The sequence below is a fragment of the Patella vulgata genome, chromosome 7 (genome assembly GCF_932274485.2).
Source record: "Patella vulgata chromosome 7, xgPatVulg1.2, whole genome shotgun sequence".
NCBI classification, from domain to species: Eukaryota; Metazoa; Mollusca; class Gastropoda; family Patellidae; genus Patella; species Patella vulgata.
Window position 1 is genome coordinate 67,291,659 of NC_065885.2, and position 22,988 is coordinate 67,314,646.

Sequence of the window (22,988 nt, forward strand, 5' to 3'; positions counted from 1 at the left end):
CAGAGAACCAGACGTAAATACAATGATACAGATTGCAATTCTATAGAATACAATGATACAGATCACACTTCTATAGAATACAATGATACAGATCACACTTCTATAGAATACAATGACACGATTCTATAGAATATAATGATACAGATGACAGTTCTATAGAATACCATAGCTGTAACTATATTCTGTAGAATTGTGTCATGCGTAGTTCCAGTTTAATTAATAAATGACATTAAAACAATTTATAAACCAACTTCAGCTGTGAAATGCAAGGTAAAACCCTAAATAAACCAAATTCAGCTGTGAAATGCAAGGTAAAACCCTAAATAAACCAACTTCAGCTGTGAAATGCAGGTAAAACCCTAAATAAAATAAATTTAGAAACTATTTAAAGGTTTTATGACCAAGATTACAAATCGAAATTTGGAATGAACCAACGAACATTATACATTTAGTTATTATAATGTCAAATACAATTATCACAATTCTGCTTAGTCCTTTGGATGGGACTAAAAACCAAGGTCCATGCGTATTAGAGCGGGAACCCAGGGGGTTAACCTAGCTGAAGAGTGTACCAATTTTCTCCTATATGGTATCAATGTATGTAGATCTGGTATCATCAGAATGTAAGTCTGCCGGGTTGCTGGTGGTGGGTGTGGTATTCCACGCCCAAAATGCCATGCCCCCCAACTAATCTAGATTAGCTCAAAAGTGTACCACATGAAAATCGCACAGCAATGTACAGTACATCTTCAGGTATTACAAAAACACTCTGACGGACATTTCTAGTGGTGGGGTACCCCTGACAGAGCTATGTAATTGCCAGACATTTGTAGTGATGGAGTATCCCTGACAAGAGTTATCTAATTTCCAGAGTGTTTTTGTAATACCTGAAGATGTACGGTACACTGCTGTACGATTTTCATTTGGTACACTTTTGAGCTAATCTAGCCTAGTTGGGGGTCATGGCATTTAGGGCGTGGAATACCACACCCACCACCAGAAACCCGGCAGACTTACATTCTGATGATACCAGATATACATACATTGATACCATATAGGAGAAAATTGGTACACTTTTTAGCTAGGTTGACCCCTCTGGGCTCTCGGTCTATATACACATTGGAGTGCACATTAAAAAAACATTCACTTGTTCAGAGAAAATTTTGATTTGTAATCGATGTGATAGAAACTTTAAAATAGTTTGTCCTAAAATTATAGAAATAAACGAGGAAGTATAAATAATAAAAACTGATAAAAAAAAATTTCTAAAATGAAATCAGACCGAAATAAACAGATGGACAAAGGTCCAACATACACATGTTTTTACTTTACTCAACTCTTCATGAAAAACTAGGTGAGCCAAAAAATCTGGCCCAGTTCACAAAGCATTCTCAGACTTATAGATACATTAGTTAAGAGTTTAATAAAGAGTTGGTCATACTTGCTATAATAATTCAAAAATAGATGATAAAACAAGAAAATATTGAAAATTTCATTCAAATTACTTCATTCTCATTGTTTGTAGTTTTGACAAGATGTGTGCACAGTGGTAACCAGGGCACTGGTATAATCAGGACTTAGCCTCACTTTCCCATTTTTAAATTAAATTTTTAAATGTCAAACCATTTCAATCTAGTTAAAATCTTGTGTATACGATGCCATCGAGAGTTGATTATGGTCTTCTTTTGTTAATAAATGTCTAATTAATAGTTTATATAACATTTCATGCCTAAAGAAAGACCTGCAATAGGCAGATTTAGCTCTTGCATAATGTATGTTTAAGTTAAGGATTTACTCAAAATTGTTTGCCTTATTCTAACTAAAATATAGCCCTTTATAAAACTTTGGTTGTTTTAATGTATCAAATACATCAATAAGATTTTTCTGGATCAAAGATATTTCTCATAAACAGTTAATGAAAGTTGAGTAAATTCTTAATTTAACTCTGAGAATATTTTGTGAAATCGGTGCTAGTGATTTTCATGGATATTCAGATTCATCTACATCAATGGCAGGTTTTTGTTTTGGTTTCAAATGTTATATAAATTAAAGATACACTATGTAAGAGCTAAATCTGTCTGCTGCTGGTCTTTCTTTTGGTTTCAAATGTTCTATAAATTATTAGACATTTTTCATACGACAAGCCCATACTCAACTAGACCATCGGATGGTTAAGATACTGATTTGACAATGTCCGCTATTTCATCATTAAATAATAATATGATGTCCATTCTCGGAAAAAGACCGTCAAATCTTCTAACAGTCATAACTTCGCTCAGAATAAAGAAATTTGACTGAAATTTTCAATATTCATTGTTATTTCCTATTTTTGAACTATTGTAGCAAGAACAGTCAGCTCTTTATCTAAATCTTACATAATGTTAAATGTATCTTTAATTTTGACAACACAAGTGTAACTTACATAGTAGCTTAGATAGATGAATAGTACAAAAAATATAGCTCAAATACCATCTTGTCCTTGATGTTCATGACTAGAAATAAAGTATTTTTCAGTTGTGTCTTAAGACAATAAAGATGGCGATACAAATTCAACAGAAAAGTAATGAGAACTTTATATGGCCATAACTATGATTGATTGATTTTTTGGACCAATAGATTTTTGGTTAAGACTGAAAGTATATTTTTTGCCCTTCCAATTTGAATATTGTGCCTCTAAAATATTATAGCTGCCATGTATATTTTGGACAGTGGTGATATATCAAAATAAAATATACTGGTATACACAAATTGAATTGAAAGGGCGTCAAAGTGGTTAGATCTATTTAATTAGGCCAACTTCAAGTTTGATCAAAGGTCACGAGATGTAAACAGGGCTAGCGCTAAGCCCAACCCTAGGTCAGTGTTTAGGTTGAGACTTAACCTCTCCCCTAAATTCTTAAACCTAACCTACAATCTCGCCAACAATCACGTGTCCTAACCTTTTTTATTACATCTCAGCGACCTTGACGAAAATTGAGCTGGCCTTAACAAATAGATTTAGCCCATGAATGTGGAAAAGTGCCATAAAATAAAGGGAGATAACTCAATTAAACATATATTGCTGCACTTGAATTGAGGTCAGTTATCCATATCGGTTAATATATGTAGGCAAAATTTGGAAAATTCTTTGGACAAAAATATTAATTTAAAAGACAGTGTAAAATATTACAAGACATTGTAAATCAAATGCAGATGTAAGTAAGTCAAAGTGTAATAAATGCCCTTTAGATCCCAAGTTTTGTTGTTGATGCAAGAGTGACCTTCCCTCTCCTTTAATCTATTTTAACTATAATATTTTCAGAAAGGCAAGAGATGTGTATCTGGCTGTATGTCTAGTGGATGGTTGTTCTCCTGCTTTTCATGTTGAGGTCAGATCATCCGGAATCAACGTAAATGGGACTACTGGAACTTTCTTCGGGTAGTAAAGGTTGTCGAGATAAACTGTTAAAATTTCTCCGTTCATAATAATAAAATTGACATAATAACTGATATTGGTTAAGGAATTTAATAACCAGTCAAAAACCAGGTGAATCTCTCTGTAGGTCAGCTCGCCACTTACTGCAGGGTTTACCTATAGACTTGGCAGGTTGAAGCCTTAGGCCTCAAGATGTAGGATTTATCTATAGGCTTGGCAGGCTGAAGCCTAGGGTCTCAAGATCTAGAAGTTACCTATAGACTTGGCAGGTTGAAGCCCAGGGTCTCAAGATGTAGGATTTATCTATAGGCTTGGCAGGCTGAAGCCTAGGGTCTCAAGATCTAGAAGTTACCTATAGACTTGGCAGGTTGAAGCCCAGGGTCTCAAGATGTAGGATTTATCTATAGGCTTGGCAGGCTGAAGCCTAGGGTCTCAAGATCTAGAAGTTACCTATAGACTTGGCAGGTTGAAGCCCAGGGTCTCAAGATGTAGGATTTACCTATAGGCTTGGTAGACTGGAAGCCTAGGGTATCGAGATCTAGAATTTACCTGTAGGCTTGGCAGATTCAGAGTCTAGGCTGTCAAGATCTAGGAAACAGTGTCAGATTTACCATTAGACATGGCGGGCTGAAACCTGTGGGGGGAAGGGGGGCCAAATGGTTAATGCGTTTGATCATAAAGTCTGTCATTGAGTCAACTGGCATGGTTTCGAATCCTCAGTTGTACATGACAAAGAATAGGGTCACCTGTCCAAACTTATGGGTTTTCTCGGGTTTCCTCCACTGCTAAAGACCCCTACGCGCTAGTGAATTATTAAAATAAAATCGAACCATATGTTAGTCCCAAAATGCCCTAGTTTGTGTCGAGAGGACATTAAACCCCCTCTCTCTGAAACCTAGGGTGTCAAGATCAAGGAGGCGGAATCTGGCCATGGTATATAATATTTCAGACACTGTTATAAGCCTTTTTTAATACAATGTAGTCTTAAACATTCGTCTACATCCCTGGCTTTACTCAATTGTGTTGAAAACATCTTTTCATCTAGCTGTGAGGGTGCAGGATTTGGAGGGGCCTGAGGCTTGATCTGTATCTGGCACTGTCGCCCGTGCTATCCTAAATAAATATACTTATATAGCATAAGTTATTACACTTATAAACGTTGCTCTGCTTTTTGGCTTACCACAGTGGCTCAATGAGTAAGGCGCTGACTCATATTACCATGCATTCACAGGCTTCATCTTTCATCCCGTGCTGGTCAGGGTTCATCAGGGTTTTCTAGCCATGATACCTGTTAGTTGTCTTGTCCTGGCAAGAAACATTGTCTAATCATTCGGACAACATGTTAATTAGACGGACAAAAAGGATACTGTTACATCAAGGAAGATAACTCCGAGACTACCAATAATCCATGGCAGATGTTGAAGGATAAACACAGCATCTATATCTCTCACAATGATCGCTAGACCATAGAGAAGATTACCTAATACAGCTAACCAGAACATGATCTTAGCTAAACCTTCTGTAGAACTTCTAGAATACTGAAATAATAAACATTATGTTAGCTAACATCAGTAGAACTTCGAAAATACTGAAATAATAAACAAAACATGACCTTAGCTAGATTTTCTGACACAATAAATTAAAAGAATTGACCGGGTACTAATATTTTTTACATTTTACACTTATATGAAATCATCCATTACACGACCATTACCCTAATGGTAGAAAATACAGATAATACTGTGTGTAACAGCATGCCTCTATCGCTGAAGCAGCCAAATAATATTGACAGAGGAATGATGCTCTGCGGACGAATACTCTGAAGTCAATGCTTTCTACACTGAAACATTTAGCGAAATATAAACAACGACGTGTAGTTCTTCAATGTAATAAACTTTATATATTAACTAACAGCTACAAATATAAACAGTTCACACATCAGCTTACACAAATCAGGTCGCATACGCATGGGCCTACATAGCCTAATGAGAGAATTCGAATACGGATGAATTCCTCTTTTAATTCTGATTATAATCAACGTGCTACATATTATACTGAAGACACCATGGCTGAATATTACTCATTACTGACGATGCTGAATAATACTTGATTACATGCTGAATATTATATTCTGAAGCTTTCACTGAATATTACATGTACATTCTGAAGATTTCACTAAACATTACGTGAAAACTGAAATAAGAAAAATACATCGGATTACCATGCAGTACTGATTGACTAACTTTAATGACGACAATGAACACAACGTAAACAATACGTAGCCCTGTTCAAAGGCCAAGGACGATGACACTGACAGACGACAGCGGACGACAGCGCTGTCTCCACGAATTATAAACCTGACTTAATATGACTAAAACATTGCCTGGCAAAGCACACAATAATACTGACATGTACTTAAACATACAATAAACATATTAGCATACTATAAATATATAAATTATGTGTTAATAAAACGTAATAACCTTTTTGACTTCACCCCTTTCCCGATTTCATTCATTTGGCTGCCATGATGATCTACGAAAGACCACGTATTTTGAGGGAAGCTTATTAGGTAAACATAATAAACTTAACTAAATGCCTATAATCATAATTTGATTCCCTGAATAAATATCTACATATTTAATACTCAAACTAATAATATAAACTATGATATTATACAAGCTTAAGACGTAAAGGCAAAATTAAAGAGAAACAACAAACAACATCAATTAATTCTCCCTTTAATAGGAAATTAGCCGACAAACAGCCAGTAGACAAAGTTAGCAATCGGAACACTTCGTCTATCGCACGACTACCGTTACATGGCTCCCCAAAATTAGGAACTAATTTTCAATTAATCTACGAACAAAGAAAAAGCAGAGATATAAAAGTAAACCAAATAACTAAACGGTTAAGCATAACAGTTTGATAGTTCTACTGAAAGTCTGTGGCTCCTCGATGGGGAATCCCGGTTTACTCATGTTCCAAAATTAATATCAGTTTCTGAATAGGACGTTCAAGAACACTTCTCGGATAGACACGTTTCCCTTTCGCATTAAGCTTCTTATCACCAACTAAAAGTTTGACAGTTCGCACATGATTATCTTTATCTTTGTAAGTTTCTATAATTCGTCCCAAAGACTATTGATTGCGAGCAGATTTATCATCAACCACGAGCACTATATCACCACAATGCATATCACGAGTTTCACGATTCCATTTTTGACGTACTTGTTGATTCTGCAGATACTCTTGCTTCCATCTACTCCAAAATTCATTTGATATATACTGAACGCGACGCCAACGTTTTCGTGAATAAAGATCAGGTTTCTGGAATTCACCAGGGGGAGGCAATATTATCTTAGACTTCATAGTTAAAATGTTATTAGGAGTTAAGGGTGTTAGCGAATTGACGTCGTTCAAGTTATCTACTGTAAGTGGCCTACTATTAATAATTGACATAGCTTCATACATAAAGGTGCGCAAGGAATCGTCATCCAACTGAGAACCATTCTGTAACAAAAGTGACGATAGAACATTTCGAATAGAACGAATGTGGCGCTCTCACAGCCCACCCATATGGCTAGCATTTGGAACATTAGTTTTAAACTGAAAATAGTCACACCCATTTTCTACAAGATATTTCTGAATTCGACCACTGTCCATCTCGTGAAAGGCTTGATGTAACTCGCGTTTTGCTCCAATAAAGTTTGTTCCGTTATCACATCTTAACTGTCGGATAGGTCCACGAATACACTGGAAACGTCGTAAACCGTTTATAAATGCGTCTGTACTTAGATCATTTAAAGTTTCTATATGTATAGCACGGCTAGCCATACATACAAATAATAACCCATATCTCTTAATTTCCTTTCTGCCCTCTTTTACATACCATGGGCCGAAACAATCCATTCCGCAATAACTAAAAGGAGGCGCAGTTTCCAAACGATCTTCTGGTAAATCACTCATTTTTTGTTCCTGTGACCGACCGAGTAACTTACGACATATAACACACCGTAAAATATGACTAGACACAACTGATGTACAACCTATTATCCAGTAACCGCTGGCTCTTATTTCATTAGTGGTTATTCCGCGACCCTGATGCTCAACAATACTATGAAAATAGCGCACAATCATGTTTGTAATGTAATGTTTCTTTGGCAAAATAACTGGGTATTTATCTAACTGATCACAGGTAGCTCGTTTGAGTCGTCCACCCACGCAAATAACATTATCAGAATTCAGAAAAGGATCAAGTTTATAAAGTGACGACGACTTTTTTAAGCGAATAATGTCCTCTTTATTTGCAGATAATTTCACAGCCTTAAGAATTTTTAACTCTTCAGCGAAGGCTTCAGCTTGTACCATCTTAATGATTTGTAATTCTGAACATCTTAATTCTTCAACTGTTAAGGGCGAATGAGTCAGTGGTTGATCAGGAAAATCTTTAACTTTACTGAGCAATATTGCTTTAAATCTTAAACATAAGGCTATCACTCGTTTGGCTTTAAACCAGTCTGAAATGTGATTCAAACGAGAAAGTTCAAAACATGGTTTTGCATTTGTAGCTAAACTCTGTACCTTCTTAAGTTCAGGATCATCAGAAGATATATTTACATGCATTTCTTCAGGATTGTCAGATGTACTAGGTAATTGTGATTTCCATAAAAAGTCTGGTCCGATGAACCATTTAGTCGCATTGAGCTCTTCTGCAGTAACGCCCCTTGATGCTAGATCTGCTAAATTATCTTTCGATTTAATGTACCTCCACTGAGTAGGATTACTTGACTCTCGTATCTGCTGTATACGATTCGCAATGAACATTTGAAATCTTCTTGCATCATTGTTAATATAACCTAACACTACTTTACTATCTGACCAAAATACTTCAGTTAAATTACTATAGTTCAATTCACGTCTTAACTGCAAACTAACTCTTACCGACACTAAAGCTGCAGCTAATTCTAAACGGGGAATTGTTATTGGTTTAAGAGGTGTCACTCGAGATTTACTCATTACTAATGAACAAGATACATTGCTATTATTGTCAATCAATCTCAAATACGAACATTGTCCGTAACCGAACGTTGACGCGTCTGAAAAATGATGTAATTCATTTACCACAATATCACCAAAGTCTTTGGGTTTATAACAACGTTCTATTTTCACGTCTGCAAGTTGAGATAAGCTAGATCTCCATTTTTCCCATCGGAATCTCAATATATCCGGAATGTCACTGTCCCAATCGTTATGAGCTCTACAGAGTTCCTGCAAGATTTGTTTACCAACTAAAATAACTGGCGAAATAAGTCCTAACGGATCATAGATCGAGGAAACAGTTGACAAAATTCCACGTCTGGTGAGTGGCTGATCTTTGAGACATATACGAAACTGAAAAGTGTCGGATTCAATGCACCACTGTAAACCAAGACATCTCTCAATAGGTGAATCTTCGAAGAAAAGGTCATGATTCTGAAGAACCTTTGCACGATCCACAACCGGAACTGATTCGATCACTGTGTTAGAATTTGACAAAAATTTATGAAGTCTCAATCCGCACTTGGCTAACAGTTTTTTGGTATTTTCAATCAGCGAAATTGCTTCTTCGTCAGTTTTGACTGACAACAAACCATCATCAACATAGAAATTATTTCGCACGAAATTAGCAGCTTCTGATCCAAATTCCATTTCAAAATCATTTGCAGCTTGCTTTAGCCCAAAGTTCGCACAACCTGGTGACGAGGTAGCACCAAATAAATGCACAGTCATTCTGAAATCGGCAGGCTTATCATCTCCCTTATTCCACCATAAAAATCTGAGAAAATCACGATCTTGTTTTTCCACATTAAACTGGTAGAACATTTGCTCAATATCACACATAATGGCTACATTCTCCATTCTAAATCGACATAATACACCGAACAAACTATTGGTTAGATCGGGCCCCTTTAACAAATGATCATTAAGCGAAACATCCTTAAATTTCGAATTACAGTCGAAAACGACTCGAATTTTACCAGGCTTTTTTGCATGATAAACTGCATGATGTGGTATATACCAAATCTGTCCAATATTACAAAGTTCATGCGCAGAAATCGGTTCGGCGTAATTCTTTTCGATAATCTCATTCATGAATTTACTGTAATCTTGCTTAAAATTTATGTCTTTTGTAAAACGATTTACCAAAGGTGTCAAACGATTTTCTGCCACAATGCGATTATTCGGAAGCGTTGGTTTAGATCCACGGAAAGGTAAAGGCATTTCATAATGACTGTTTTCATTTAAGCGAATTGATGAGTTCATCTTAAGTACAAATTGATTATCTTCATGAGAACAACCAGAGTCATTATTATTACGATCACTGAAGTCTATCTCCATCATTTTCAGTATGTCAACAGGATTAATAATTTCTCGGATGTGTGTTTTAAAGGAAACAACAATATCACTTGAAGTTAGTGATTGTTCTGATTTATTATTACATGATGTTCGAACTTGAAATGTCTGACTACTACAGCCTATTGAATCCAAATTTTCTGACGCACATTGATCTATAATGCCAACTACACCCCATCCTAAGTCAGTTCTCTGGGCGTAAGGACCATTTCCCGAATGAGGTATTACTTCTCTAGGTGTAAGAGCTTTAGGACAATTATAACCTATTAAAAGGGCAATCTCGCAATTCAGAATAGGAGGAAGTTGATCTGCTATACAGTGTAAGTGAGGCCAACGTCTAGCCATGTCGGAATTAGGAATATGACTTCTATTCGCCGGCATTATTCTTCTGGAATAAACTGGAGGTAGATTGATGATTATATTACTGTCATATCCTCGAACACACAAACCCGGAACTTTACGGCTATTTATTATCTGATTTTCAGCAGTCATTGTTGAAAGTGAAAGCTGGATTTGTTGTCCATCAACACCAAGAGAATCTAACAAAGTGTCTAAAACAAAAGTATTGTCCGACTGAGTATCAAGCAATGCATAAACTAAACGTTCTCTGTCTTCAAAGGATATCCACACGGGTACAATCATTGCGCTTTTATTACCAACGTCGTACCAGTCAACTTTAATACTATGCGCAACGGAAGACCTTGCAACTGGATCGTTTCTTTCCGGAACATCACCATGAAGAGAAGTTGGGTGCCTTTTATGACAGATATTACACCACAATCTGCTTCGACAAAATACTGACATGTGACCCGAGCTTAAACAGCCAAAACACAGGCGATTATTTGCAATGTACTCCTTTCTATCTTTCAAATTCTTCTTTAAAAATTCAGAACATGTGTCCAAGTGATGCTGACCTTTACAAACGGTACACGGTTTTCGTTCGGAGCGATTAAACTGACGATTTTCATGAGTTTCCAAAGCATGAGCCGTTGCAGCTCTCCTAGGTTCATATGGATTACTTCGATTTGAGTTTGACTTATAACTACAGGACGTAACTGGATCGCAAGCGATATCTGCCTCTCTTGATAAATATTTTACAAATTCCCTAAAGGGAGGAAACTGCTGATATTTCTGCTTATAGTCGTGCACGATACGAGCCCAACAATTGACTAAATAATCTGGTAACTTAATCAAAAGTTTCTTATTTTCTCGTGGATCATCGAGAACTTTAAGACTATCAATAGAGTTCATACCAGATTCACACTGTCTGAGAAAGTCTGCAAATTTTCGAAGTGCCAAACCATCGCGAGGATATATCTTCGGCCAACTTTCTAGCTTGTCGCGAAAAGCTTGCGAAATAATAAAGGGATTACCGAATCTTTCTTCTAATAAGGACTTTGCATCTTCAAAGGCGTTATCAGTTTGTAATAAAAAGTAACTCTCAACGGATTCACGTGCAACATCACTTAAATATTTTTTAAGATAAAACATTTTTTCGACCGGTTGAATATTCTTGTGTTCTATCAAAGAACGAAACCCAGATTTCCATGTTGGATACTTCAATGGATCGCCAGAAAATATTATAGGTTCAGGAGCTGGCAATTTACTTAAATTAACTTGTTCTGCAAACATTTTAGCAATTGATGATAAAGTTTCATTGTTACTAATGTTACCACCACAATTTTCCACTGAAACTTCAGTTGGCGAATATCTTGAGTCAGGAATGTTATTAATGTAACTTTGAACATATTGATTTACATCTTGATTAGCAGTAGGTAGAGGTACATGTACAAAATTACGTTGACGATCTTGACGCGCATTAATTTCAGGAGCATTGTGACTACATGTATTATGACGGCTTTTATCAGATTCACTACTGTCAGTCAAGACACAACTGTCTTCTCTTTCAACTTGATCTAAGGCTTGAAGTTTAGCTTCCGCCATATCCAAATCTCGTATCATCTGAATACGTGTAAGTTCTGACTGTTTCCTGGTTTCTTCCTCTAGATATTTGAGTTTTACTTTAAGTGCAGCAGCTTCAATAGCTATGTCAGCTTTTACAGAGTGCGACCGCGATGCAGCACTTCGTGTTTGAAGAGATCTCTTTGATGAAGAATGATGAGATGATTTTATCTTGTAGGTATCATTACCACCGGATGCCATTGTACTTGTATATAATTTATCCGAAATCGAAATCACCGATAATATACTGCTTATTAGAAATATTGTCAATGGTGAAGTTGCTGAATACATAACACCAGTCTCTTCTCAGTATGCGATATGAAGTGTCTACTCATATAACGCAAATGAATTAAAAGTTCGCCTACTTATAAACGAATGTGAATAAAGTTTTCACTGTAACAGCATGCCTCTATCGCTGAAGCAGCCAAATAATATTGACAGAGGAATGATGCTCTGCGGACGAATACTCTGAAGTCAATGCTTTCTACACTGAAACATTTAGCGAAATATAAACAACGACGTGTAGTTCTTCAATGTAATAAACTTTATATATTAAATAACAGCTACAAATATAAACAGTTCACACATCAGCTTACACAAATCAGGTCGCATACGCATGGGCCTACATAGCCTAATGAGAGAATTCGAATACGGATGAATTCCTCTTTTAATTCTGATTATAATCAACGTGCTACATATTATACTGAAGACACCATGGCTGAATATTACTCATTACTGACGATGCTGAATAATACTTGATTACATGCTGAATATTATATTCTGAAGCTTTCACTGAATATTACATGTACATTCTGAAGATTTCACTAAACATTACGTGAAAACTGAAATAAGAAAAATACATCGGATTACCATGCAGTACTGATTGACTAACTTTAATGACGACAATGAAGACAACGTAAACAATACGTAGCCCTGTTCAAAGGCCAAGGACGATGACACTGACAGACGACAGCGGACGACAGCGCTGTCTCCACGAATTATAAACCTGACTTAATATGACTAAAACATTGCCTGGCAAAGCACACAATAATACTGACATGTACTTAAACATACAATAAACATATTAGCATACTATAAATATATAAATTATGTGTTTATAAAACGTAATAACCTTTTTGACTTCACCCCTTTCCCGATTTCATGCATTTGGCTGCCATGATGATCTACGAAAGACCACGTATTTTGAGGGAAGCTTATTAGGTAAACATAATAAACTTAATTAAATGCCTATAATCATAATTTGATTCCCTGAATAAATATCTACATATTTAATACTCAAACTAATAATATAAACTATGATATTATACAAGCTTAAGACGTAAAGGCAAAATTAAAGAGAAACAACAAACAACATCAATTAATTCTCCCTTTAATAGGAAATTAGCCGACAAACAGCCAGTAGACAAAGTTAGCAATCGGAACACTTCGTCTATCGCACGACTACCGTTACACTGTGAAACCCAATATTTGATAAATATCTGATTTAACAGCCTTCCAATTCATAGACTTTCACAAAACATAACTAGTATTTTCATGAAAGCAACCTGTGTGAATTTTTGGAATTTAAATATCGGCAGCAAATTGAGCCATGGTCTTTCTACTCCTATTTCCTTGGATCTGTATAGAAATAATATCGCTTTATAAAAATACTGTAGAAGGCAACTACAGTCAATAGTGACTTGCAGAAGCAATCCCGTTGCGTTGTCCCCCTAAGTCAAACATGCGTTCAGTTTGTGAATAGGTTTATTACTTTACGTTTATAACATCGGTACGTTGCGTTAAATACATACGGGAATGAACATTGCGTTAAATACAGGAATGGACGTTACATTATTACGTTGCGTTGAAATACATGTCCATCATTATTCGTTACTAACACATTTTGTAGAAGGCTTAAACAATTCAATGCCCATTATAAACTGAGCGAAGTGAACATAAGTAGAGCAATTCAACAAACAAACTTGCGGTTCAATCAACAAACGAACATGCGGTTCAATCAACAAACGAACATGCGGTTCAATCAACAAAAGAACATGCGGTTTCACTGAAATTATAAAAATAGCAGCGAATTACAATACTATTACAATGAATAATGTAAGTCAAAGATATAAACTTAACTGATAACCAAAGCTTTTGGCCTAATGGAATTACATTAACCTAACATTATCAAAAGACCTGCGTCTGCCTCATTTGACAAGTCGCCAAATCTTACAAAACCATGTGCGCGACAGACATAACTTTTAAATGCCTAAAATCATCATATACATATGTTAGCAATACGTGAATTTGACATAAAAATGATCTACAACTTCTTATAGCATATTTACAACAATATAAAATCCACTTACAACTTGTGAGGGGACTTAGGGACGTTATTCATTGTTGCGTTTTCGTTTTTACTGCCCAAACGGCAGCCATTTTTGCGTTTACATGGTTATGTATAGTACAAATTATGCACTAGGATTCTGTATCGTCTAATTTATGGACACCGATCAAATATTGACGCAAATAAGGACTTCTGCCGTAACAAATACAATATTTAACAAGCCAACAGTGAGGCTGATGTCCCCCGCCGAAATTGCAAAATAAATAGATGACACATATTAATTAATCGCACATTTATTTTTTCCACTAAGTTTCATCACTCTCTATCAGATAGAATCAAGATTATCTTGTCCCAAACCATCGACAAATGAAATCGATTAGCTCTGCTTAGCTTCAGCTCGAAATGTTAATTATTGAACTCAGTCAAGACATTCACCTAATGAACATCTACATATACATCAAGTTTAAACATTTACCTAATAGACACCTATGCCAAGTTTGAACATTCTACCTCAATTAGAAGGAGAGTTATTGTGTTCCAAAGTTTCTACCAATCAAATTGCTTATCACTCTGCTTACCCTCAGCAAAAAATGTTCATTATCGAACTTAGTTAAGGTATTCATATAATAAATCTATACACCAAGTTTCATCAATCTCACTTAATTAGAACTAAAGTTATCGTGTCCCAAAGCATCAACCAATCAAATTGCTTATCTCTGCTTACCCTAAGCGGAAAATGCTCATCTTCGAACTCCATCAAGGCATTGACCTAATCAACACATACACCAAGTTTGAACATTCTAGCTCAATTAGGAAGAGAGTTATCGTGCCCCAAAGTATCAACCAATCAAATTGCTTATCTCTGCTTACCCTAAGCGGAAAATGCTCATCTTCGAACTCCATCAAGGCATTGACCTAATAAACACATACACCAAGTTTGAACATTCTAGCTCAATTAAAAGTTATCGTGTCCCAAAGCATCAACCAATCAAATTGCTTATCTCTGCTTACCCTAAGCGGAAAATGCTCATCTTCGAACTCCATCAAGGCATTGACCTAATCAACACATACACCAAGTTTGAACATTCTAGCTCAATTAGGAAGAGAGTTATCGTGCCCCAAAGTATCAACCAATCAAATTGCTTATCTCTGCTTACCCTAAGCGGAAAATGCTCATCTTCGAACTCCATCAAGGCATTGACCTAATAAACACATACACCAAGTTTGAACATTCTAGCTCAATTAGGAAGAGAGTTATTGTGTCCCAAAAAGTGTGACGGACGGACGGACGGACGGACGGACGGACAGACAGACAGACAGACGGACAGACGGACGAACCCATTTTAATAGTCCCCTGCTTTCTTCGAAAGGCAGGGGACAAATATTTGAGATATTGAAATACTTACGTTTGTATATATTTGAGATAATCTAGAACCGATGTAGAATACAGCTGAGATTGCTCCTATAATATATCCTGTTAACTCGACATTATTCTATAATCATATAAAACGAAAATGAAATGAAATGGGGTTTAACGTCCTACTGTTCTGCTCCTAAACTGGGCTAATGAAGCGGGCATACGCCATACAGTGTGCTATGAGGGAAATTTTGTCCGGAAGCGGCGCTACAGCCTACTCTTATATCAAATTCCAACTGCCAAGGGATCTTTTACGTGCATTCCAATATGTACATGGGACCTCGGTTTTTCGTTTCATCCGAAGGACTAGACAGCTGTCCTTGTCAGGCCCTCCGTCCTGCATCACTGACAAGGGGAAACCACGCCGGAAAATCTGAATGAACTTTCTCGGCCAATGCAGGGATCGAACACCCGACCTCCAGGCTAGCGAGCCAGCGTCTTACCCACTTAGCCACATGATCCCCATCATATAAAACATCATTATTAATAGGGGTGTCGGTGGCCAGGTGGTCTAACGAGTGTGCATTAGTAGATTATAAGGACCGTCACTGAGTCAAATGGTGCGGTGTCGATTCCAAGCTTGTACGTGACAAGGAGTCCCTAGGGGCTGTCTGTCTAACCTTGTGGGTTTCTTCTTGGTTATAGTCTCTGTTAATTTAATTATCAGACTAATAACTACGACTACACACCCAAACATTTCCAGTCATTATTTTTATAAGGGACATGCTCAGAGACTTCCAGTCATTATTTTTATAAGGGACATGTCCAGAAACTTCCAGTCATTATTTTTATAACGAACAAGCCAAGAGACTGCCAGTCATTATTTTTATAAGGGAAACGCCGAGAGACTTCCAGTCATCATTTTTATAAGGGACATGTTCAGAGACTTCCAGTCATTATTTTTATAAAGGACACACCCAGAGACTTCCAGTGATTTTTTTAAGGCACTTGATCCAGCTTGATCAGCATCAACCACCTGAATCTTATCCAAGAACCACATCCAATTATTTCTATAGTCTATTATATAACATTGCAAAAATGGTCAAAAATCACAGACTAGCGAGCCAGCGTCTTAGCCAGCGGGACCCTCGCATGTAACGGAACCCAGATTTTCCGTGAGGTTTCTCCTTGTCAGTGGTTTAGGACGGAGGACCTGACAAGGAGAGCTGTCTAATCTTTTGGAAAGGACAAAAAACCAAGGTTCCATGTATAGATTGTTGGGCATATAAAAGATCCCTTAGCAGTTAGAATTTGAAATAAGAGTAGGCCATAATACCGATGACTGGGAAAAATTTCCCTCATGGCACACTGCATGCCCGTCTTCATTAGCCCAGACAGCACAGAACAGTAAGAATGTAAATGCCAGTTCATTTCATTTCTACAAAATGAAATGAAATGAAGTGGGGTTTAACGTCCTACTGTTCTGCTCCAATACTGGGCTAATGAAGACAGGCATACGCCATACAGTGTGCTATGAGGGAAATTTTGCCCGGGCAGCGGCACTATCGCCTACTCTTATATCAAATTCCAACTGCCAAGGGATCTTTTATGTGCGTTCCAATGTATACACGGGACCTCGGTTTTTCGTCCCATCCGAACGACTAGACAGCTGTCCTTGTCAGGCCCTCTTTCCTGCACAACTGACAAGGGGAAACCCTGTCGGAAAATCAGGATGAACTTTCTCGGCCAATGCAGGGATCGAACACCCAACCTCCAGGCTAGCGAGCCAGCGTCTTAACCACCTAGCCACCGTGGCTCCTTCATTTTTACAGTCCGGTCACTTATTTTAATCAAACAAATAAATAAGGCACATGCAATAAAATCAAAAATTTAAACAAACTTCAACCGATATATTTTAAATTAATTTACCTTAAACATATGTATATGACCAACTTGTGGGGTCATCAAAAGATTCCTACCACTAGGATGATGGACTGAAAAACTATTGTCAAGGGGAGATAACTGCTGTAATGATTTCAGACTTCCCATGAGAAATAATCCACCTAAACACAGCACCGCTTGTATATTCTTGTTCTTCACATCTGGGTAAGAAAGAAAAGTACAAGATCAGAATACAGAACATTAGAACAACAAATCTATACCAATCAGGATAATTTATCATTATTTAATTCTGAAATGGGGAGAGAGGTGGGGTGGATGGCTGAATGGTTAGTGTCTACGCCATAAGATTGAGTCAACTGGCGTGTTTTCGATTCCCCGGTTGTACATGACAAGGAGTAGGGTCACCTGTCCAACGTCGTGGGTTTCCTCCCACTGCTAAAGACCCCTACGCGCAAGCGAATTATTGAAATAAAATTAAACCATATGTTAGTCCCGAAATGACCTCATTTGTGTCGAGTGGACATTAAACCCCATTTCTCTCTCTCTCATTTTAAAATTGTTGACAGTTCTATGCTCCAGTATTTGCAATATTCTTGACTAATGTACATTGTTTATTAAAGATACATTATGGGAGATTTTTATAGAGAGTTGGCCATTCTTGCTATAACAGTTCAAAAGTAGATGATGAAAGAAGAATATATTGAAAATTTCAGTCAAATTACTTTATTCTGAACATAGTTATCATCGTTGTAATATTTGACTAGAAATGGTAGTGAAATGTGCCTTAACCTTGGCCGATCGTTTGATTGACAGGCGTTAACTCCACCTACATATCTCGATTATCAAGTTAAGTTTTCCAAGGCATGCGGCCTCGATCTAACTGACGAATTCTCATCAGGGTGCGCCATATTTGATTTAATCAATAAGTGAAATCCTATTTAAATCCGAGCTGTAGCCGAGCCATCCGTGGGTCTACAGAGTTGATTTTGGGCTTATTGTTTAAATAAAGATCTAATTTATAACATCTGAAGCCTAAATTAAGACTTGCAATAATCCGAATTAGCTCTTGCATAATGTATGTTTAAGTCGTGAAATATATATTTTCAGAGAAATGCAAGTAACGATCACTGAATCTCAGGTTCTTTATCAACACACTTTAAAGTCGTATCTAACCTCTGCCCCATTCTGCCATTATTTTTTAAGGCACTATATCAAGCTTAAGCACCCAAACCATTAATCAGACCTAAGAAAACAGTTTTGAACATTCTACCTCAATTAGAAGGAAAGCTATCGTGATCCAAAGTCTTGACCAATCAAATTGCTTACCCGAAGCAGAAAATGCTCATCTTCGAACTCCATCAACATACACCTACACCAAGTTTGAACATTCTAGCTCAATTAGAATGAGAGTTAACATCTACTCGACAAAAACTAAGCCATTTCGGGACTAACACATGGTTCAATTTTATTTCAATAATTCGCATGTGTGTAGGGGGTTTAGCAGTGGGAGGAATCCGGAAAACCAAGAGAAGAAATATGAGGTTGGACACGCGACCCTACACCTTGTCACATACAACCCAGGAATAGAAACCACACCATTTGACTCAATGATAGACCTTATCATACAGCGCACACGCACTAACCATTCGGCCATCCCCCCCTTTTTTATCACTATACCCATGCCTGGACAGAAGGTACCTGCCACAGACACAATCAGACACAGATTATCTCTCATGTATATATTATAATAAATACGTTGTACCTGACCGAGTCTTTGACAGGTGCCCTTATGTCTAGGCTTGACGATATGTCATACAAACAGTCACACTGACCAGCAGTGAATATTCGCGAAGCCGCGACAATCACTGATAAGGATGACATCGATGCAACTTAATAAGAAACAAATATTAACTTTTTTCCTCCGATAAATTAAATTCTAAAACATATTTTTTATGTATTAGAAAAATAAATAAAGACGTTTGAAGTATTTGTAGGTAAAAATTATTTCCTATTTTAGTATAAATGGGTATTTAAATGAGTAAAAGGCGCCATTCTGCTCGAATCAGTAACATTTTATGTAAACAATGTATGCGCAAACGAGCCAATGATTGACGCCGCATGATAATGCGTCATGTGTTGAAGGCAGTCATCTTTTACAGAAATATTAGAAGACTTTTGTAATACTCTGTAAAACAGATTAATAAAGAGTATGTCTATTATTATTACCTAAAGCTAATCTTCTTTTCTGATATCTATAAGCTATATACTGACTGAGTAGGACCAAATCGGCCGTCACATACCATACTGCTACATAGATCTAAAACAAACAACAAGGTTCAATAAAGTGAAACAAGGGCCATAACTCTACATGTAATTAATGAAAATTGCTGGAATTCAATAGGCGCCTTTGTTAAACTTTTTACAAACAAATTGCTTATCATACTATTTAAAAGAAAGAACTTAACCTGAACAGAAATATACATAGAGTTTATTTATATCAACATAGAAAATTTCAAAAGGGGTATAGACATGTGTGACATGAATTCACGATGGCGTATATTACCTGGACTTTAAGTTGATTGGTTAATATTGAGCCAATCAAATTAGTCACATCTCCTAGCAACCATTGAAACATTAATAAGAATGATATGCCTGCCATTCCAGGTAAATTCTTACAATTTTGGATCATCTGACTATAATATGAAAATATAAAAAAAATTCTTGTGATTCATGTAGGGATAGAAATTGGTGCTGGGTATTCCCCGTGGAATAATACCCTGGTGATACAGTTATCACACAGTAACCCAGGTATCATTTAATCTTGTGTATCTCGCACTAATTTCTTGGTGGGGTGGATGGCTGAATGGTTAGCGTGCGCGCGCTGTATCATAAAGTCTGTCATTGAGTCGACTGGCTTGGTTTCGAATCCCCGGTTGTACGTGACAAGGAGTAGGGTCGCCTGTCCAACCTCGTGGTTTTCTCCGGGTCCTCCGGTTTCCTCCCACTGCTAAAGACCCCTACGCGCAAGCGAATTATTGAAATAAAATTGAACCATGTGTTAGTCCCCAAATGACCTAGTTTGTGTCGAGTGGACGTTAAACCCATCTCTCTCTCTCTCTCTCTCACTAATTTCTTTCACATTCATTTAATATCAAATCTTTGTTTAAAAATTCGTAAAAATCGTTTAAAATCACCAAAAATCATCTAATTTGTCAAATTTTTCGTACATATTTAGCTCTGTCCAGGTGGGAAGTACTGTATTCTGTAGTGCTAGGTATTGCCACTGCAGTCACGATACAACACGTATTGCGATTGAGGTGCTACGATATGATTGGTACCATGATTCATAACCAGGTCAACATTTACCAAGAAAACAACAGGATAAATGAATAATTGATATTTTTAGTCCTGCCGATGTCGAAGAAGTTAAACTGTTTTATATCACGATGTAAGATGGATACTTAACAGTGACAGGTTACTTACTGAAGCGACAAAAATAACATAAAAAAAGAATCGCGAAAATCAATTCAGCATCTCGCGATTCAATATGCAAATCAAGAGAAGGTGAATCACGATGCACAAACTACGTCATTTTGAGTCTCATATGGTTTAATTTCGTTTTAACAATTCGCTTGCGTCGGGGGGGGGGGGGGGGGGGGTCTTTACTCTTTAGCTCTGGGAGGAAACCGTAGAGCTCCAGAGAAAACCCATGAGATTGGATAGCCGACCCTACTCCTTGTACAAGCAGGGAATCGAAACCACACCACATGACTCAATGCATTAAACAATTCGGCCACCCCCCAACCACGTTAAGTGATTGGGCTTACAGTGGAGGAAAAAACCCTCCTACCTCTCTCTACCCCTCAGGAGCTTTAATGAATGAACTCTCTCTCACTCATTCCCCAACTGTCAAAGTTTTACCATATGCACGCCAATGTGTCCATGGGACCTTGTTTTTGTACCTTCCGAATGACTAGTCATTTTCCTTGTCAGATGCTCCTTCCTGCTCCACTGACAAGGGGAAAACACATCGGAAAATCCTGCGAATTTTCTCGGCCAACCCCGGGAGCAAAACCCAAGACCTCCAGGTTAGAGAGAGAGAGAGAAATGGGGGTTTAACGTCCACTCGACACAAACTAGGTCATTTCGGGACTAACATATGGTTTAATTTTCTTTCAATAATTCGCTTGCGCATAGGGGTCTTTAGCAGTGGGAGGAAGCCGGAGGACACGCGGAATACCACAAGGTTGGACAGGCGACCCTACTCCTTGTCACGTACAACCGGGTATTCGAAACCACGCCAGTCGACTCAATGACAGACTTAATGATACAGCGCGCGCACGCTAACCATTCAGCCATCCACCCCACCCCCTCCAGGTTAGTGGTGATTGAGTGTCTTACTCACTGAGCCACAGCGGTAACTAAACTGTTACAGGCTACTTACGGTATTCCACACAACATCCAGACTACGATGGATCCAAGTCCAAAATATGTGGATGCAATCTGATTATCGGTCACAACACAGTCTCCCATCACAGTCCATATCCACTGAACGCCATTGCTACAGTTGCTATTGGTTACATTGGATGAAGGCGAAAAATAACTGAGGTAGAACATCTTGTGATTAATAAAAAAAAAAAACTTTTGCCTTAAAAAAAATAATTATCTATAAATTTTTTTATACAATACTGGATTTAGGCCATTTGGTAAAATTTAATGGACCCTTTAAAAGTTAAAATGCAAGTTTGTTCCCTGTTACAGATCACGTAAAAGTCAACTTCTATTGTCTTATAAATATTGCCATGGTAATCTAAACTGTTGTCCTCTTGTTATCCAGTCAAATTCCACAAATTATAAAAACTGTCTTTCACATAACAGCAAGACATCTGAAAAACAAAAGTAATGTAGCGTCAATTCAACACAAATGAAATCGAGAGAGAGAAATTGGATTTGGGGCTAACATATGGTTTAATTTTGTCAATAAACCGCTAGAAGAATTATGGGTCTTTAGCAGTGGGAGGAAACCGGAGGATGAGGAGAAAACCCAAGAGGTTGGACCCTACAGACGACCCTACGCGTCACGTTCAAGCCGTGGATCGCAATCACTCAATGACAGACCTTATGATGCAGCGCACACATGCTAACATTCGGCCATTCCCCCCCCCATTAAATAAGCATGCCAATGATGACACAGGGTTTATCATCCTGACACTAGCTACTTTCCTTTACCCCTACGTGCAAGCAAATTATTGAAATAAAACTGAACCATGTTTTAGTCCTGAAATGACCTAGTATGTGTCGAGTGGGCGTTAAACTTCATTTCTCTCTCTCTCTTTACCCCACCCTCTGTTCTGCACCACAGGCAAAAGGGTAGGAGCTTTCGTGGCAAACCCTGAAGTATTGGGTATTGCCACTGCAGTCACGATACGATACATACCTAATTGCGATTCAGGTGCTACAATACGATTCATAACCAGGGCAATATTTACAAAGATATGTGTGAGTTAGTTGTATTTTACTTCCGCTTCCAACGTCTGACAATGTCTATGTCAGGTGCCTTATTTCCAGGTTTGATGGTAATGAATATAATTTACCATGTTGCCATGGAA

The 22,988-nt window shown here is 37.4% G+C and overlaps 2 protein-coding genes across 3 annotated transcripts; both read right to left on the reverse strand.

Annotated features, from left to right (window-relative positions):
- Positions 1 to 1,049: 1,049 nt before the first annotated feature.
- LOC126827857 (lysosomal amino acid transporter 1 homolog) lies at positions 1,050 to 21,862 on the reverse strand (the record flags this gene model as incomplete). The annotated part of the gene is made up of 6 exons (XM_050557425.2): positions 1,050 to 3,485; positions 4,783 to 4,953; positions 15,527 to 15,613; positions 17,407 to 17,579; positions 19,606 to 19,696; positions 21,824 to 21,862. Coding segments are annotated over 6 exons (672 nt in total), but the record flags the coding sequence as incomplete, so codon positions are not given.
- LOC130013685 (uncharacterized) lies at positions 4,950 to 13,542 on the reverse strand. Of its 2 annotated transcripts, XR_008788911.1 has the most exons (3): positions 12,906 to 13,542; positions 5,899 to 12,615; positions 4,950 to 5,608 (listed from the first exon to the last, which is right to left on the reverse strand). XR_008788911.1 is itself a non-coding variant. In XM_056102575.1 (2 exons), the coding sequence occupies exon 2, from the start codon at positions 12,062 to 12,064 to the stop codon at positions 6,980 to 6,982; it is 5,085 nt and encodes a 1,694-aa protein (XP_055958550.1). In that variant the 5' UTR covers positions 12,065 to 12,615; positions 12,906 to 13,542; the 3' UTR covers positions 4,950 to 6,979. The 2 variants fall into 2 exon arrangements, 1 of the variants encoding a protein (XP_055958550.1); XM_056102575.1 differs by having other exon boundaries at positions 4,950 to 12,615.
- Positions 21,863 to 22,988: the final 1,126 nt, after the last annotated feature.

Excerpts from the sequence above, each read along its gene's own strand:
- LOC130013685 (XM_056102575.1), bottom strand. The coding sequence starts at position 12,064 with ATGTATTCAGCAACTTCACCATTGACAATATTTCTAATAAGCAGTATA.